The 20,016-nt window shown below is 36.8% G+C and overlaps 1 protein-coding gene across 3 annotated transcripts in view; it reads right to left on the bottom strand.

Annotated features, from left to right (window-relative positions):
• Positions 1-20,016, bottom strand: part of BRCC3 (BRCA1/BRCA2-containing complex subunit 3) — a 170,891-nt gene that overhangs the window by 58,716 nt on the left and 92,159 nt on the right. The window contains exon 8 of one of the 3 annotated variants that reach the window (XM_077146683.1): positions 12,128-12,202. The exons of the other annotated variants lie outside the window; for them this stretch is intronic. Within the exon in view, the coding sequence (XP_077002798.1) occupies positions 12,128-12,202 (75 nt within the window). The remainder of the gene's footprint in view (positions 1-12,127; positions 12,203-20,016) is intronic. 3 annotated transcript variants of the gene reach the window in all.

Raw genomic sequence — 20,016 nt, forward strand, 5'->3', positions numbered from 1 at the left:
CTTCAATACACCACTCTCCTCTATAGATAGAACAACCAGGCGGAAGATCAACAAGGAAATAAAGAAGTTAAATAACTTGATAAATGAATTAGACCTAACAGACATATATAGGTCACTGCACCCCAAAACACAAGGATATACATTCTTCTCCAGTGCTCATGGAACATTCTCCAGGATAGATCATATACTGGGGCACAAAACAGGTCTTTGTAGATTTAAAAATATTGAAATTATTCAAAGCACTTTCTCTGATCATAATGGAATGAAGCTGGATCTCAAGTGCCACCAAAGAAAGAGAACATTTGCAAATATATGGAGATTAAATAACACACACCTAAACAACCAGTAGGTTAAAGAAGAAATTGATAGAGAAATCAGTAGCTATCTGGAGATGAATGAAAATGAGACTACAACTTATCAGAACTTATGGGATGCAGCAAAGACTGTGCTGGAAGGGAAATTTATTGCCCTAAATGCCTATATTAAAAAACAAGAAAGAGCAAAAATCGAGGACTTAACAGCTCACCTGGAGGAACTGGAGAAAGAACAGCAAACTAACCCCAAAGCAAATAGAAGAAGAGAAATAATAAAGATTAAAGCAGAGTTAAATGAAGGGGAGAACAAAAGAATGTCAAAAGAATCAATAAAACCAAAAGTTGGTTCTTTGAGAAAATCAATAAAATTGATGGGCCACTAGCAGGACTAACAAAGAAAAAAAGAGAGAGGATGCAAATGAACAAAAACAGAAATGAGAAGGGGTACATTACCACAGACCCTGAAGAAATACAAGAAATCATAAGAGGATACTATGAACAACTATATGCCAACAAACTAGACAACTTAGATAAAATGGACAGATTCCTGGAAGTGCACAAACAACAAATAGAAGATCTCAACAAACGAAGTGCAAGTAAAGAGATCCAATAAGTCATCAAAAATCATCATACAAATAAAAGCCCAAGGCCAGATAGCTTTACAGGGGAATTTTATCAAACATTCCAAAAAGAACTAACACCAATCCTGCTCAAACTTGTCCAAAAAATTGAGGAAAAAGGAATACTACCTAACTCATTTTATGAAGCTAATATCATTTTATTACCAAAACCGGGTAAATAGGCTATAAAAATGGAAAACAACAGGCCAGTCAACCTAATGAACATAGATGCAAAAATTCTGAATAAAATACGAGCAAATTGAATCTAGCAACACATTAAAAGAATTTTACACCACGATCAAGTGTGGTTTATATCAGGAATGCAAGGATGGCTCAACAGAAGAAAATCATTTAATGTAATGCGGCACATTAACAAACTGAAAGGGAAAAGTCACATGATCATCTCAACTGATGCTGAAAAAGCATTCAACAAAATTCAACATCCTTTCCTGATAAAAACACTGCAAAAGATAGGAATCAAAGGTAACTTCCTCAGTATCATAAAGGGCATATATGAGAAACTGATAGCTAGCATCGTACTTAATGGAGAGAGACTAAACCTTTCCCCCTAAGATTGGGAATGAGTCAAGGATGCCCTCTGTCACCACTATTATTCAACATTGTACTAGAAGTTCTAGCTAGAGCAATCAGGCAGGAAAAAGAAATAAAAGGCATCCAATTTGGAAAGGAAGAAGTAAAACTTTCATTATTTGCAGGTGACATGATAGTATACTTGGAAAATCCTGAGAAATCTACAACAGAGTTACTTGAGCTAATAAATTCAGCAAGGTGGCAATATATAAAATTAATGTGTAAAAATCAGTAACATTTCTATACACAAGCAATGACCTAACTGAGGAGTCAGTTAAGGAAAAATTTTATTCAAAATAGCAAGGAAAAGAATCAAGTAACTAGGAATGAACTTAACTAGGGATATAAAGGACTTGTACACAGAAAACTACATAACATTGCTAAAAGAAATCAAAGGAGATCTAAACAGGTGGAAAGATATTCCCTGCTCATGGATAGGAAGGTTAAATATAGTTAAGATGTCAGTTCTACCCAAACTGATCTACAGATTGAGGACAGTACTAATAAAAATTCCAACAACCTGTTTGAAGACTTGGAAAAGCTAGTTACCAAATTCATCTGGAAAGGAAAGAGATCCAGAATAGCTAAAAGCATCCTTAAAAAGAAGAACAAAGTGGGAGGATTAACACTTCCTTACTTTAAAACTTTTTATAAAGCCACAGTGTTCAAAACAGCATGGTACTGGCACAAAGATAGAAATACTGACCAATGGAATAGAATCAAGAGTGCAGAAATAGACCACCAAATCTATGGTCAACTGATTTTTGACAAGGCCCCCAAATCCACTGAACTGGGACCAAACAGTCTTTTCAATAAATGGGCATGAAAGAAATGGATTTCAATAGCCAAGAGAATGAAAGAGGACCCCTATCTTACACCCTATGCAAAAAATTAACTCAAAGTGGATCAAACACCTAAATATAAGAACTAGCACCATAAAGCTTCTAGAAGAAAATGTAGGGAAAGAAAATGTAGGTCTTTAAGAGCTAGTAATAGGAGGTAGCTTCCTAAACTTCACACCCAAAGCACAAGCAACAAAAGAAAAAATGGATGTTAACTCCTCAAAATCAAATGCTTCTGCACCTCAAAAGAGTGTCAAAAAGGTGAAGAGGCAGCTAACTCAATGGGAGAAAATATTTGGAATCACAGATTGGACAAAAGTTTGATATTCGGTATACATAAAGAAATCATACAACTCAACAACAAAAGAACAAACAACCCAATTATAAAATGGGCTAAAAATATGAATAGACACATTTCTGAAGCGCAAATACAGATGGCTAAAAAGCACATGAAGAGATGCTCATTTTCATTAGCTGTAAGGGAAATGCAGATCAAGTCTACAATGAGCTACCACCCTCACACCTATAAGAATGGCTGCTATTAAACAAACAGGAAACCACAAATTTGGAGAAGATAATGGAGAAATTGGGACACTTATGCACTGCTGGTGGAAATGTTATGCTGCTATGGAACACAGTTTGGTGGTTCCTTAGGAAACTAAATATCGAGTTACCCTATGACCCAGCAATAGCACTACTTGGTATATAACCAGAAGAGCTGAAAGTAGTGACACAAACGTTATTTGCACACCGATGTTCATAGCAGCATATTCACAGTTGCCAAAAGATGGAAACAATCCAAATGCCCATCAACAGATGAGTAGATTAACAAAATATGGTATAAGCATACGATATTATGCAGCAGTACGACAAAATGACGTCCTGAAGCACATGGCAAGATGAATGAGCCTTGAGGACATAATGCTGAGTGAAATAAGCCAGACACAAAAGGATAGATACAACATGATTCCACTTTTATGACCATGGTAAAAGTAAAATACCCCTGGCAGGTGGGATAGAAAGATCAGGGTTAATGGTGGAGTTATACAAGAGATAGGGTAACAAATGAATACAATTGGTGAATCACTAAATTGATGTTTCTTTTGGTCGCTAGTATCTTAGAGTAGCTAGAAGACCTAACATCATAGAATTATAACCCATACAAACTCTGAAAACTGTTGCTTTTTTGTATATATATTATTTTTCACAAAAAAGAAAAAGAAGTCGATCGTGGTGATGAAAAAATATTTATTTCTTTTAGCCTCCTATATTCTGCAGCACCTAGAGGGAAAGATCTGAGATGATGGAATGGTAGCCTGTGACAAACTCTGGGATCTGTCCTGTAGCTACTTGTTGAAGAGTGCTTTGAAAACTATTGCTTTTTTCTTTCTTTGCTTTGTATATATGTTATAATATACAATTTAAAAAGTTAAAAAAAAAATTAGAGGAGACACGTGTTTTCTCCCATATCAGTCCTGCTTCAGACACATTCTATTAATGACGTTTGCCTCTTCCCCTCAAAACAACAACGAAGTGTTCTGTGTGTTAACAACATAGTTTTTTTAAAAAGTAAAACAAAATTCTGCATTTTTATAAAATTTGATTAAAAATAGTATTTCAAGTTGTAGAGTCACCAAAAGTACACAGTTATCAAAAATGCACATACTTCACTTGGCGTCTCCAGGACCTTTAGCTTTCCACGCCTCATCTGTTTTGGCATCTCCATTTTCTGCAGGGTTATTACCACCCTTACTAGCATCAGCTTTCCCCTTTTTTTACTTTGGGTACCTTCTCTTCTTTCTTTGCAGAGTCCTTTTTAGTCTTTGGCGCTGGCGTTGGAGGAGCAGGATTAACAGGTAAACTTGCAGATCTTCTCTGCAGTATATCCTTTACCTTGGCTTTATCACCCTTAGCATCCCCTTTAGCCTTTCTCTTGGACATGTTGGTAAGGGTAGTGCGACATAGGCACTGGACATGGGGATGTTGTGGCACTTGGGTTTTAGTCAGTCCAGGGGTCATTCTCTCCTCTTCTCACACTGTGATTAGGCAACTGATTTATTTTATTTTATTTTTTATTATTTTACTTTTTTAATGTAAGTTTACTGAGATATCATTTATATACAATAAATCCATACACTTTAACATATGATTCAATGATACTTAATTTACAAAATTGTGCAGTTTTTGAACCTTTTATCACCCCGAAAAGACCCCTCATTTATGATTGTCATTCCTACTCCCAACCCCTGGCAACTATTACTGTACTTTCTACTTTTCAAGATTTGCCTTTTCTACTTATTTTATAATATGAATCATGTAATACAGGTTCTTTGTGAATGAATTCTTTTATTTCCCATAATTTTGTGGTTCATCCATGTAGTAATATGTATCAGTACTTTGTTCCTGTTTTTTTGATGAATAATATTCCACTATATTTTGCCAATCCATCAACAGTTGACCAGCATTTGGACTCCTTGCAATTTATAGGCAACTGATTTTTGGCTAGGCTGCCAAGTTCATTCAACTAGGACAGAAAAGTCTCTTCAAGAAATGGTGCTAGGAAAACTGGATATCCATATCCCAAAGAATGAAAGTGGACTCCTATTTGACAACATATACAAAAATTAACTCAAAATGGATCAAAGTCCTAAGTTAAGAACCAGGAATATTAAAATCCTAGAAGAAAATTTACAGGAACATATTCAGGATCTTGTGTTACACAATGATTTCTTAGACTTTATTCCCAAAGCACAAGTAACAAAAGAAAAAAACATTAAACAATCCTGTATCAAAGGACTTTATCATGAAAGTTAAAAGACAACATAGTCAATGGGAAAAACTGTTTGGAAGCCACATATCCAATAAGATTAATATTCCAGAATATGTAAAGAAATCCTACAATTCAACAACAAAAAGACAAACAACCCAATCAAAAAATGGGCAAAAGGCTTGAATAGACATTTCACCAAAGAACATATGCAAATGGTTAATAAGCACATGAAAAGGTACTCAACATAAGCAGCTATTAGAAAAATGCAAATCAAAACCATAATAAGAGGGGAAGGCAACAGTGGCTCCATGGCAGAATTCTCACCTGCCATGCCGGAGACCCAGGTTTGATTCCTGGAGCTTGTCCATGCCAAAAAAACAAAAAACAAAAAACAACATAATAAGATACTATTTCAAACCCACTAGAATGGCTACTATTTAACAAAAATGACAAGTGTTTGAAAGGATGCAGAGAAATAGGATACAGAGAAATGGGAACACTCATTCACTGCTTGCTGGTGGGAATGTTAAATGGTATAGCCACTATGGAAGCCAGCTGGGCAGTTCCTCAGAAAGCTAAGTATAGAACTACCATATGATCTGGCAATCCTTTTACTTGGTATATACCTAAAAGAATTGAAAGTAGGGACTTAAACAAATATTTGAATGCCTAGGTTCATAGTGGCATTATTCACAATTGCAAAAAGAGGGAAGCAACCCAAGTGTCCATCAACCAATGAATGGATAAACAAAATATGCTTATACATACAATGGAATGTTATTTAGCCATAAATAATACATTGCTCTTTACACGTGACAACATAGATTATCCTTGAAGACATTACACTGAGTGAAATAAGCTGGACCAAAAAAACAAATATTATATGATTTCACTGATTTGAAATAATTAGAATAAACAAACTCATTGAGTCACAACCTAGAATGTGTTGTGACTGGTTTGTGGGTAGAGAATGGGGAGTTAAAGCTTAATTTGTACAGCATTTCTATTTATGTTGATTGTAATGCTTTGGAAATGGATGTGCTGACTGTAGCACAATATCATGAGTGCAATTAACAGCAGTTAATTATACATGTGTGTGCCAGTTTGAAAGGATTATATGCCAGAGAAAAGCCATGTTTTAATCCTGATCCATCTTGTGGAGGCAGCCATTTCTTTTAATCCCTATTCAACAATGTAGGTTTGGAAACTTGATTAGATTATCTCCATGGAGATGTGACATACTCAATTGTGGATATTAAACTTTGATTAGAGGGAGACATGACTCCACCCATTGCAGGTGGGTCTTGAATAGTTTACTGGAATCCTTTAAAAGAGGAAACATTTTGGAAAGAGCAACAGATCCATGAGAACCACAGAGCCCATGCTGCCAGAGACCTTTGGAGATGAAGAAGGAAAACGCCACTGGGGGAGCTTCATGAAACAAGAAACCTAGAGAGAAAACCATGTGCCTTTCCATTTGAGAGAGAAACCCTGAAGGTCATCGGCCTTTCTTGAGTGAAGGGAACCTCTTGTTGGTGCCTTAATTTGGGCACTTGCTTTAATTGGGACATTTTCATAGCCTTAGAACAGTAAACTTGAAACTTAATAAATTCCGCCTTATAAAAGCTATTGTATTTCTGGTATATCACATTCCAGCAACTGGCAAACTAGAACAATGTGAATGTTGTTAAAAGGGAAAATTTTAGGTCATATATATATATTACTAGAATAAAATTTAAAAGAAAAAAAAATACAACAGTATAACACAGTGAACCCAACTGTGAACAGTGGACTATAGTTAATGGTGCAGACATAAAAATGTTCTTTCATGAATTATAACAAATGTACCACACTGATCCAAGATGTTAATAATAAGATGGTACATGGGAAAAAGTACACCTAATGTAAACTAGGGACTACAGTTAATAGTGCAATTTTAATACTCTTTCATCAATTGAAACAAAAGTACTACCCTAATACAAAGTGTCAACAAGAGGTTGGTCTATAAATACATTATGTTTTACATGATATTTCTGTAAACCTACAACTTCTCTAAGTAAAAGAATTTCTAAAAAACTGAAAGCCAATACCCTTCTTTCAATAACTGATGGACAAAAAATTCAGTAAGGCTATACAACTTAACATCACACAACTCAACCTAATTGTTATTTATAGCATATTCCATTCAGCAACAGAAGAATACATATTCTTTTCAAGTGTACACAGAACATGTACCTAGATAGACCATATTCTGGACTATAAAATAAGAACCTATCTTAATTTTAAAAGGATTCAAATCATATAAAGTATTTATTACAATGAGAATAAACTAAGAATCAATAACAGAAAGAAATAAGGAAAATCCCCAAATACTTAGAAATGAAGTAACAAACTTCTAAATGATCTGGGAGTCAAATGAAGAAGTCAAAAGGAAAATTAGAAAGTTTTTTTTTTTTTTTTTTCATGGGCAGGCACCAGAAATCGAACCTGGGTCTCCAGCATGGCAGGTGAGAACTCTGCCTGCTGAGGCACTGTGGCCCAAAAGGGAATAGCATTTTTTTTTTTTTGGCATGGGCAGGCACTGGGAATTGAACCTGGGTCTCTGGCATGGCAGGCGAGAACTATGCCGCTGAACGACTGTCGCATCACCCGAAAGTATTTTGAAGTGAATAAAAATGAAAACATATCAAAATTTGTGGGACACACAGCTAAACAGTACCTAGAAGAAAATTTATAGCGCTCAGAACTTATATAAGAAAAAGAGAAATGTTTCAAATCAATGACCTCAGCTGCCAACCCCTTAAAAACTAAAAGAATAAATGATGCACAAAAGAAAGCAGAAGGATGTAAGTATCACAGATTAGAATGGAAATAAATGGAACAAGAAAAAGAAAAACAGAAAATCCATGAAACCACAGGTAGTTCTTTGAGAAGATGAATAAAAGTATTAAAACTCTAGCCAGACTTAGAGGGGAAAAAAAAAAGACACAAATTGTAAATACAAGAATGTCTGAGGATAAGAGAATATTAGGAAAAACTTTATGCCAATAAATTCAACAATTTATATGAAATGGATAAATTCCTTGAAAAGACAAAAGTCACCAAAACTCACGTAAGAAGAAATACAGAAACAGAACAGCCCAATATTTTAATGCAAATTTGTAGTCAAAATGCTTCCCACAAATAGTCCCAGTCTAAAAGGCTTCACAGGTGAATTCTACCAAACATTTAAGGAAGTAATAATATCAATTCTACAAAAACTCTTTCATAAAATTGAAAAGGAGGCAATACTATCCAAATCATTTTCAGAATCTCACATCAAATTAATATCCTTCATGTATATAAATGTAAAAATTCTTAACAAAATTTTAGCAGACCAAATCCAACATTACATGAAGTAGATAATATATCATGACCAATAGAGTTTATTCCAGAATACAGGGTTAGTTTGGCATTCAAAAATTAATTGATGCAATTCATCAATATTAACAGACTGCAAAAGAAAAAAAATCCATATAGATACAGAATAAGCTTTTGACAAAACTCCAACATCTATTGTTATTGGGGGAAAAAAACACCTTTCAGAAAAGGAGATATCTGTGAATAACCTAAGACTAACATATTAATGCTTAAAGATTAAATGCTTTCCCCCAAAACAGGAACAAGGCTACAATGATTGCACTCACTAGTTGTATTCAACAATTTACTGGTGGTTCCAATGAGTGCAGTAAGAAAAGAAAAATAAAGGAAAGGCATCCAGATCAGAAAAGAAGAAGTAAAATTGCTTTTATTCACAAATGACAAATGGCATGATCATCTATGTCAAAAATCTGGTAGACTCCTCAAAAAAAAACTACTAAAATTAATAAGTGAGCTTAGCAATGTTGCAGGATACAGACTCAATATACCAAAATTAATTGTATTTTTTATATATTAGCAATAGAAAATAGGAAATCAAAATTAAAAGAGCATTCATAATATCATAAAATATGAAATGCATCTGGGGATAAATCTGACAAATGAAATGTAAGACCTTTATACTGAAAACTTCAAACCCTTGTTGAAATAATAAAAAACCCAAATAAATGGGAAGATATACCATATTTATGGATTGGAGACTCAATATTGTTAAGAAGTCATTTCTCCCAAAATGATCTATAGATTCAACACAATTCCAATCAGAATCTCAGTACACAGTTTTGGAAAACAGTCTGGCAGTTTCTTAAAAAGTTAAAACATAAATGTGTCATGTGATTCAGGCACCCACTCTTAAGTAATTCACCAAGGAAAGAGAAAGCCTATGTCTAAAAACACAAAGGCTCCAAGCAGTTTTATTTGTAATAGAAAAAAACTGCAAATAACTCAAATGTTTATCAACAGGTGAAAGGATAAGCAAATTGTGATAATATCCATACAACTGAATACTACCCTATAATAAAAAGGAATGAATAATGGATACACATTATAACATGGATTAATCTCAAAATCATTACATTGTGTGGAAGAAGTCAGACCAAGAAGTACATACTCTGATTCCATATATGCAAAATTCTAAAAATGCAAACAAATCTATAGTGACAGTAGATCACTGTTTCCTGGGGTTCTGTTTTAGTTTGTAAGTTACTGGAATGCCATATACCAGAAATGAAATGGCTTTTAAAAAAGGAATTTATTAAGTTGCAAGTTTACAGTTCTAAGGCCGAGAAAATGCCCAAATTAAGGCATCTAGAGAAAGATACCTTAACTCCCAAGTTCTCTGGCTGTGTGGGTTCTGTTGGTTCTGAAGCTTTTTCCAAAATATTTCTCTCTTAAAGGACTTCAGTAAGTAACCTATCTTGAATGGGTGGAGACACATCTCCATGGAAACCATCTACTCAAAAGTTAACACCCACAACACTTGGCTCACATCTCCGTAGAAACAACTTAATAGAAATGATCCCTCCCAACAATACTGAATGAGGATTAAAGAACATGGCTTCTCTCTTTTCTGGGGTACATAAAACTTTCAAACTGGCACAAGTTCGGACGGGAATAGGAAGGGGCAGGAGGGAGGAATTACAAAGGGGTATATGAAATTCTTGGGGTTGATGGGTACTTTCATTATCTTCATTGTGGTAATGGTTTCACAAGTGTATACTATGTCAAAACTTATTAAATTGTACTTTTTAAACATGTGCTGCTTATCATATGTCAATTCTACCTCCATAAAACTGTTTTAAAAAATGAAAGGAGCCAGGGCTCCCTGGAGAAATGCTGAATCCAGAACCTGGTACAAGAAAGTTGAAGATGAACCTGGAACATTTTTGTGCCAAAATATCAAGGATTACTCAAAGAACAATGTAAACATGTCAAAAGAATCTGGGAGGAGTTCCCATTGGCCACTTTTGAAACAATGTGTGTCTCACAATAACTAATGACAATAAATTATACCCCACTGGATAAAATAAGAATCCAAGTATCTATACTAATACAAATAAATAAATGAATAAATAAACAAATGGGGAAGAAGGGAAAGCTCTTCATTAGAGTAGAATTCCAACCAATAAATATTGAATGAATGATGAAATTAGAATATTGCCTATTGACAACCATCTTAGTAATCAATGATTCAGGAAAGACTCACCAAGAATGCTAAAGCACATTGCAAGATGGCTATTAAGTTCAAAGGGAAAAGTAGTAACTTTACCTTGGAAAAACTTTACAGACGCTGCCTTAAGCACATGATCAAAGTAAAAATCACCAACAATGGCACAAATTGCCGTCATGTGCCTCCTAATACAAATTACAGAGAAGAACACAAAATTTCATCTGTGGCAATCTTGCCCAAAGTGTATAATCTGCCTCTAATCATGATGAAATATTAAGAAATCCAAAATTAGGGACATTTCCCCCAAAATAACTGGTCTGTAGTCTTCCAAAATAACACAAAAGACATAGGAAGTGTTTCATATCAAAGGAGATTAAAGAGATGTGACATTTAAGTGCAATGCATGAATGTGGACTGCATCCTAGACCAGAATAAAGTTTTCTTTCCTTCTGCTATAAGGGATGTTATTAGAAAACTGGAAAACTTATAAACCATCTATAGATTAGATGATAGTACTGTAGGAATGTTAATTTCCTGATTTTGCCGATTATATTCTAGTTATATAAGAGAATATTCTTGTTCTTTAGAAAATATCCATTGAAGGAGACTTATGTGTGCAAATTACTCGCAAATGGCTTGGGAGAAAACATGAGTACATATATGAAGGAAAAATAATAATAGAAAAGTGGTAAAATTTTAACATTCGGGGAATCTGGGTGAAGGATATACAGGAATCCTTTGTATTATTCTTGCACCTTTTCTGTTAACCTAAAATTATTTCATAACCGAAAGTTAGAAAAACATTTCAAAGTAATAATTTAAAAAAATCAAAACTGAAAGGACAATCTCTAAAACAGAAAACAGGTGATGGGAAACACAATCCAACAAATGGCAGGAAAGGGAATAAAGAGAAAAAAAGATAATGGCTGAAATACTGCTACATATATCAAAAATGATAAAAAAAATGAATGTATTGCATTTACCTATCAATAGACAATGTTGTGATTGTTTAAAACCAAAAACTAAAGTTCTTGCTATATTCTATTTACAAGAAACATACCTAAAACAAAATAACTGAGGGAGTTTCAAAATAAAGAACAGAAAAAGTTATAACAGGCAAATGCTAATAACAAGAACTACAACATAGGATCAAAAGTGGCAGAGGTTGATCATTGCCTATTATAAATGTGCATTCTGACCTTCCTCCTTAGTAGAATGCCAATTATTAGCCAAGAAAGATCCACCTAAAGTAAAAGACAACATTCCCCAGCCTCCATTGCATCTTAGGTATGCCCACTTGACTAAGTTCTGCCAATGAGATGGAAGTGGAATTGTTTTCTGGGACTCCTGGGAAGGTCATTTATGGGATATTGACTCAGCTGGGCCCCTTTTAGACCTCCTACGTTTCCTCTTCCTTCTGGCCTTCAATGGAAATGTGCTGGCTGGAGCTCCAGAAGTTTTGTGGACCATGAAGGGACCTTAGGATGGAAACCATACACCAAGATGGTGAAGCAGAAAGAGAGGAGATGGGTCCTTGATGACATTGTAGAGCCCTATCTCTAGACTCCTTTTACTCAAGAAAGAATCTTTCTTATTTAAATATTTTCCTGTTTAAATTTTTTCTAATTTATGCAGCTGAACCTAATCCTGATAGACAAGAATAATAATATTCTTTAAGATAAAGAGAGTTATCTCATATTGAAGAAAAGAAAACATACAGCTGGAAGATATAATAGTTATAAAGTTTCATGTACTAATAATACAGTTTCAAAATGTATAAAGCAAAACCTGACTAAAATATAAGTGGACAAATACACAATTATGATGGGAAATTTATACACACCTCCCTCAGATATTCATAATCAAAAACAAACAATCAAAAACACTAACAGTGAGGAAGGATATAAAGATCTGTATAATGCATCTTAACAAGCTTATTGTAACAGGGATATAAGGAACTTTGTACTCAAGATAATACATATACCTTTCAATCCATATGAAAAAGTTGCAAAAAATGGTCATGTTCCTAAGTCAGGAGTGAGAAAACTTTTAATGTAAAGGGCCAGATAGTAAATATTTTGGGCTGTTCATGCCTTAGGGTCTCTATCCCAGCTACTCAACTCTGCAGTGTAACTAGAAAGTAGTCAGACAGTAGGTAAACAATTCAGCATGGTTGTGGTTCAATAAAACAATTTATGAAAACAAACCTCAGGCCAATCTGGTCTGCAGGCTGTATATTGCACACCCATGTTCCAGGTAGCAAAGGAAATAAAAAACAACAACAACAAAAAAAACACTCCATAAAGCTGATATCACACAGGCCACATTTAGTTATCATAATTTAGTTTTAAAAAGTAACAGAAAAGAAAAAATAATCACCTAAATCTATGTACTTAGAAATTTTAAAGCATATTTCTAAATAATTCCTGTGTTGGAGAGAAAATGAAAATAGAAAAGATAAATGAGTTAGAAAAACAAAACAACAACACTAATGAAAACATTGGAACTACTATACATCAAAACCTGTAGGATGGGACCAAAGTGGGGAAGAAAACTTATAGCCTAAAATGTATCTATTAGAAAACAAGAAAGACAGAAATAAACTTAGTTTTTACCTTAAGAATTTAGATAAAGGATAATAATAACAAGAACACAACAACAACAATAAAACACAGGGAAAACAGAAAGAAATTAATAAACAGAAAAGCAGAATTTTTAAAAGATAGTTAAGAAACCAGGTTGATTAGTAAAACTTAAAACTGGTCCTTTGAAGAGACCAGTAAAATAGATAAGCCTTTAACAATAGAATTAAGAAAAATAAAAGCACAAATAAATAGCATTAGCATTGGAAATGGCAACCTACAAAACCAGAAATGATTACACAATTATTCATTCGATAAATGTTTTCTGAGTGGCTACTATGTGGTGGAGAGTGCATTAGGTTAATTTGGGGTACTATAGCAAGCAAGACAGAAAAGGTCCCCACCATCATGGAAATCATCTAATGAGGGGAAGAAGAAACAATAAATAAGCAAACAAATCAACAAGACAATGTAATTAGTGATAAGTGCCACAAAAAAATGAAACATTTTAAAAGCATACTATGTTTAAATGGAACCATTTCTAGGTAATTATAAATTATAATTGACTCTAAAAGGAGTATAAAACTTGAAACCAAAATAAAAACAAAGAAGAGATTAAAATGTTGAGAAAAATATACACCCCAGAAGGCACTAGGCCAAGGTGGTTTTCTAGGAGACCTCTACCAAACTTTTAAGAAAGAGATAATTCCAGTCTAATACAACCTGTTCCAGGGCATACAATAACTACAACAATAAAGCAAAATATAAATAAAGAGAGGAACTTCGTTAATCTGATAAAGAATGTCTATAAAAAAATCTACAACAAATATCACAAATATCACTGAATGCTTTCTCTCTGGACTTGGGAATAAGAACGCCTGCTGTCATCTCTGGAGGGCCTAGCAAGTAGAGTAAGGCACAAAAGACATAAAAGGAGTACAAAAAGGAAAGGAAGAAATAAAATTGTGATTATTCACAAATGACCTGATTATGTTAGTAGAAAATATGAAAAAACCCCACACTCTATTTGTATTAATAATTTTAGCAAGATGACTAGACACAAGATCAGTATATAAAAAATAAATTTCTATATATCACAACAAATACAAAAATTAACTTTTAAAATACTATTTATAACTTTACAAATTTTTAAAATAAACATCAAATACCTAGAACTAAATTCAACAAAAAATGTGCTTTAAATTTATAACTTTTTGGTATATATGTATATATGTTATTTTTCACAAAAAAAGAAAGAAAAAAGTTGATTGTGATGATAAAAAAATATTTGAGACTTCTGGCCTCCTATATTCTGGAACAGCTAGAAGGAAAAATATGAGAGAAGCATATTGTAGCCCATGACAAAATCTGGGATCTGTCCTGTAACCACTTTTTGAAGACTGCTTTAAAAACTATAGCTTTTTTCTTTGCTTTGGATATATATATGTTATACTATACAATAAAAAAAGTTGAAAATAAAAAAGTATGGTATGGTGCAAGGGTAGACCAATGGCATAGAATAGAGAACCCAGAAACAGATCAACAGAGACATAAAAGCCTGATTTATCACAAAGCAATGGGTTTTTCAATAAACAGTACTGACTCACTGGATATCTACATGAAAAGAAAAAAGAATCTTGACCCCTGTGTCACAAAAATTAAGTCCACAGAGGTTGATGAGAACATGCAGGACATGGACGAGATGAATGACTACAAGACACCTGATGATGGAGAAGTCAGTGATATGAATATGGCAAGCAATGAACAGGATCAGGACCAGTGGATTATCCAGGTATACAGGGCAGAGGTGACTTCAGGGAGATCCTAGGTCAGCCAATCCGGCCCTGCACCACCTACAGAACCAGCTGATGGCCCCAGTGCCTGAAAGATCAACTTTGAGTGCCTCCTTACCTGCTGCCAGAAACTGGTGGCCTTGGACCCTCCTGATATCAGCCTGCCTGTGAACCCCCAGGGCCTGACCTCATTCCACCTTCCTGGCTAGTATCTCACCCCATGATTACCAGATCTAGACTTTATCTAACTCTCTTTAATAAAGACACAGAATGATTTAAAAAATCAATGGCAAGTGTATTATAGACCTAAATGTGAAAAAGTTAAACAATAAAACTTAGGGAAAAAATAGGACATCTTAATGACCTTGGAATGGGAAAAGCATTCTTAAATACAGAGTACTACTAATGGAAAAAGTAAATAACTGATATACTGATTTTCATTAAAATTAAGAACTTCTGTCATCAAAAGACACCATTTAGAGTCAAAAGGTAAGCCAGAGAGTGTAAGAAGGCATTTGTAATACATATCACAAAGGATTCATGTCTAGGCAGTGTAAATAATTAATAAGAAAATGGCAAACCACCCAATAGAAAAATGAGCAAAAAGGTTGAATAAGCATTTCTCAAAAGAGGATATTCAAATGCTAAAAAACATATGAAGTGTTTTCACCTTTATTAGTGATCAACACAATGCAAATTAAAGCCACAATACAATATTGTTATGCATTCACTAGAGTGGCTAAAATGAAAAAGACAAACAACACCAAGTAATAGCAGGAATGTAGGGTCACTAATTCTCAAATATCACTCTTGGGAGTGTAAATCCGTATAGCCACTGTGTAAAACTGTGGGAATTATCTACTAAAGCTAGACAAAGACATAACTATACCTACAGATTCCACATAGCCAATAGAAATACCCACAAATGTAAATATTTTCAGTAAAATATATAAGAATATTCATAGCAGCACAGTTCTTAAGAACCTTTTAAAAACTAGAACTATCTCTAGTAAAATGCATAAACTGTACACATTCACACAATCACATAATATGCTTCAAAAAGAAGTTGATTTAAAAAACACGAAACAAATGATTAGTAACATTCTCTGAACACTTCGTGTCAGGAAATGAGGTACAGAAAAGCCATGTACCTTTCCCTAGGACAGACAACTGGTATGTGTATAATCAGGATTCCAAACAAAGCATCTGGCTACTGAGCCATGTTCTTTTTTTTTTTTTTTTTTTTTTTTTTTTAACATGGGCAGGCACCGGGAATCAAACCCGGGTCCTCTGGCATGGCAGGCGAGCATTCTTGACTGCTGAGCCACCGTGGCCCACCCCAGAGCCATGTTCTTAACCACCATACTACACTGTGTCTCCAGAAAAGAGAAAAAAAAAGCCCAACTCATTTTATAACTTAATAATCTTGGTACCAAAACCTGACAAAAGCAGTAAAAAATACTTTCGGCTAATCCCACTTATGAACATAAATGCAAAAACTTAAGCCAGAAATTAGAAAATAGAATCCATTTTGCAATAAAGGAACATTACATCATGGCTAAGCTGGGTTTGCATTCAGGAATGCAACAGCAGTTCACTGTTTAAAAAAAAAAGCTTTCAAGGTAAATCATTGCCTTTAATAGGTTAGAAGGAAAAAATTACATTATCAACTCAGGAAATGACACACTAATATCTGATAAACTTAAATACACATTCATGATCAAAAACTCTCAGGGATCCAGGTTCAATTCCCAGTGCCTGCCCATGTAAAAAACAACAACAAAAGAACAAAATAAATAAAAAATAAAAAACTCTCAGGAATACCATTCCTAGAATATACCAGGCATGCTCCACTGCTATTCACTTTTATCCCCACTATCACCTAGTTTGCTCGTCCATCTCCTTCAGCTCTTCATTCAACATCATCTTTTTGGAAAGGCTTTTCCTGTCTATTCTATCTAAAGATTCTGGAAATTAAAATCTGGTAAGATATGTGGTTTCCAAATATTTTCTCCCATTCTGTAAATTGTAATTTACTTTCTTTAGGAAGTCCTTTGATGCACGAGCTTTAATTTTGATGAGGTCCTATTTACTTATTTTTTCTTTTGTTACCTGTGCTTTTGGTATAAGGTCTAAGAAACCATGGCCAAAATCAAGGTCAGGATGCTTCCCTATGTTTTCTTCTTGGAGTTTTATAATTCTGGTTCTTATATATAAGTCCAAAACACTTTGAGTTAATTTGTGTGTGTGGTGTGAAACAGGGTCCCCTGTCATATTTTTGTACATGGATGTCCAGTTCTCTTAGGACCATTTAAAGAGAATATTCTTTACCAATGAAGTGGACTTGGTACCCTTGTCAAAAATCAATTATATTTTGGCTATACACTTGAAGCTCTATTTCTGTACTCTCAATTCAATTCTATTGATCTATATATTTATCCCTGTGTCAGAACCATGTTGTTTTGACCACTAGAGCTCTATAAAAAGCTTTAAAGTCAGGCAAGCCTCAATCTTGGGGTTCACCCCTGTGTTAGTTAGATTCAGTTGTCAACTTGGCCAGGTGAGCATACCTAGTCTTGTTGCTGCGGACATAAGCCAATGGTACGTGAATCTCATCTGTTGCTAATTACATCTGCAGTCAGCTAGGAGGCGTATCTGCTGCAATGAGTGACGTTTGACTTAATTGGCTGGTGCTTAAATGAGAGAACGCAATGTAGCACAGCCTAGCAGCTCAGCATTCCTCATCTCAGCACTAGCAGCTCAACCCAGGCCTTTGGAGATGCAGAAAGAAGTCACCCCAGGGAAAGTTGTTGGAACCCAGGGGCCTGGAGAGAAGACCAGCAGAGACCATCTTGTGCCTTCCACGTAAGAAAGAACCTCAGTGGAAAGTTAGCTGCCTTTCCTCTGAAGAACCCACAAAATAAATCTCCTTTTATTAAAAGCCAATCCGTCTCGGGTGTGTTGCATTCTGGCAGCTAGCAAACTAGAACAACCCCTATGAAACTTACTCCTGCAAAGGAAAGGCTAAGCCTACTTAAAATCAGGCCTAAGAGTCACCCCCAGAGAACCTCTTTTGTTGTGCAGATGTGGCCTCTCTAAGCCGACATGGCAGATAAAACCAGTTGAGTAAAAGATATGGATAAGCTCTCTCTCCGCCGGACCGCCGCGCGGCGCACGCGCCCCGCAGCAGCCGAGCCGCCCGACCTCCCTACCCCCTCTCTCTCTCCGCCGGACCGCCGCGCGGCGCACGCGCCCCGCAGCAGCCGAGCCGCCCGACCTCCCTACCCCCTCTCTCTCTCCGCCGGACCGCCGCGCGGCGCACGCGCCCCGCAGCAGCCGAGCCGCCCGACCTCCCTACCCCCTCTCTCTCTCCGCCGGACCGCCGCGCGGCGCACGCGCCCCGCAGCAGCCGAGCCGCCCGACCTCCCTACCCCCTCTCTCTCTCCGCCGGACCGCCGCGCGGCGCACGCGCCCCGCAGCAGCCGAGCCGCCCGACCTCCCTACCCCCCTCCTCCCCCCCCTCCTCCCCCTCCTGCTCCGGCTGCTCTCCAACCAACACGGTGCCCTCTTCCCCCGCCTTCACCGTGCTCCTCCGCCACCAGCCTCGACAGCCTTGCCGCCCTCACCTTTCCTCCTCCAGAACAACTACTGGGGGAGTGGAGATAATACAGAGCAGCTCCCGGAGCCACGAGGGAAATCAAAGGGACAGCGTACCCCATCCTGGAACGGCTGACTATCTGGGAGAACCAGCTCCGGTGAGATCACCAAGGGGCACGGGCTTTCCTGGGTGGGACAGCAAGCGACCGGAGTCCCTCCCTTCCACCTTCCCAGGCCAGCTGGTAGAATTGGACAGGCGGTCCCCTTAGGCCGCGGCGGCTGGTGCCCCCACCACACGAGGCCCCCCGGAACAGCTGAGATAGTTGGGTCGGAAATCCCCAGACTGCAGAGAACAGTGACCGGGGGACCCCTTCCAAACACGTGACTCCCCCGTCGGCTGGGAGCAGTGCACTCTCCCGGGCTGCGACAGCTGGCGCCCTCCCGCCACGCTTGGTGCCCCGGGCCGACTAGCTAGTTTGGCCGGACGCTCTCCTGTGCTGCGACAGCCGGCGACCCTCCCCGCGTTTGGAACCCCGGGCCGGCTGGCATTCTTCCGGGACGCTTCGGTTGCCGGGCCTCCCCTACGGCGAGAGTTTTCCAGAGTTGAGGGACCCACAGCAACTTTCGCTGGTGGAACCCACAGACAGGCGTGTGCCACGTGTGCCACCTACTGGGCAGGATAGGAAGAACAGATCCCAGAGACTGCGCAGAAAAATCTTTCAACCTGTAGGGTCGAACACCCGGGGAAATCTGACTAAATGCCCAGACGCCAGCAGAAGATAACGGATCACGCTCAGAAAATTGAACATATGGCCCAGTCAAACGAAGAAACCAATAGTTCAAATGAGATACAGGAGCTGAAACAACTAATGCTGAATATACGAACAGAAATGGAAAACCTCTTCAAAAACGAAATCGATAAATTGAGGGAGGACATGAAGAAGACATGGGCTGAACATAAAGAAGAAATAGAAAAACTGAAAAAACAAATCACAGAACTTATGGAAGTGAAAGATAAAGTAGAAAAGATGGAAAAAACAATGGATACCTACAATGACAGATTTAAAGAAACAGAAGATAGAATTAGTGATTTGGAGGATGAAACATCTGAACTCCAAAAAGAAACAGAAACTATCCGGAAAAGAATGGAAAAATTTGAACAAGGTATCAGGGAACTCAAGGACAATGTGAACCGTACAAATATACGTGTAGTGGGTATCCCAGAAGGAGAAGAGAAGGGAAAAGGAGGAGAAAAACTAATGGAAGAAATTATCACTGAAAATTTCCCAACTCTTATGAAAGACCTAAAATTACAGATCC

This window comes from Tamandua tetradactyla, chromosome X, assembly GCF_023851605.1.
Source record: "Tamandua tetradactyla isolate mTamTet1 chromosome X, mTamTet1.pri, whole genome shotgun sequence".
NCBI classification, from domain to species: Eukaryota; Metazoa; Chordata; class Mammalia; order Pilosa; family Myrmecophagidae; genus Tamandua; species Tamandua tetradactyla.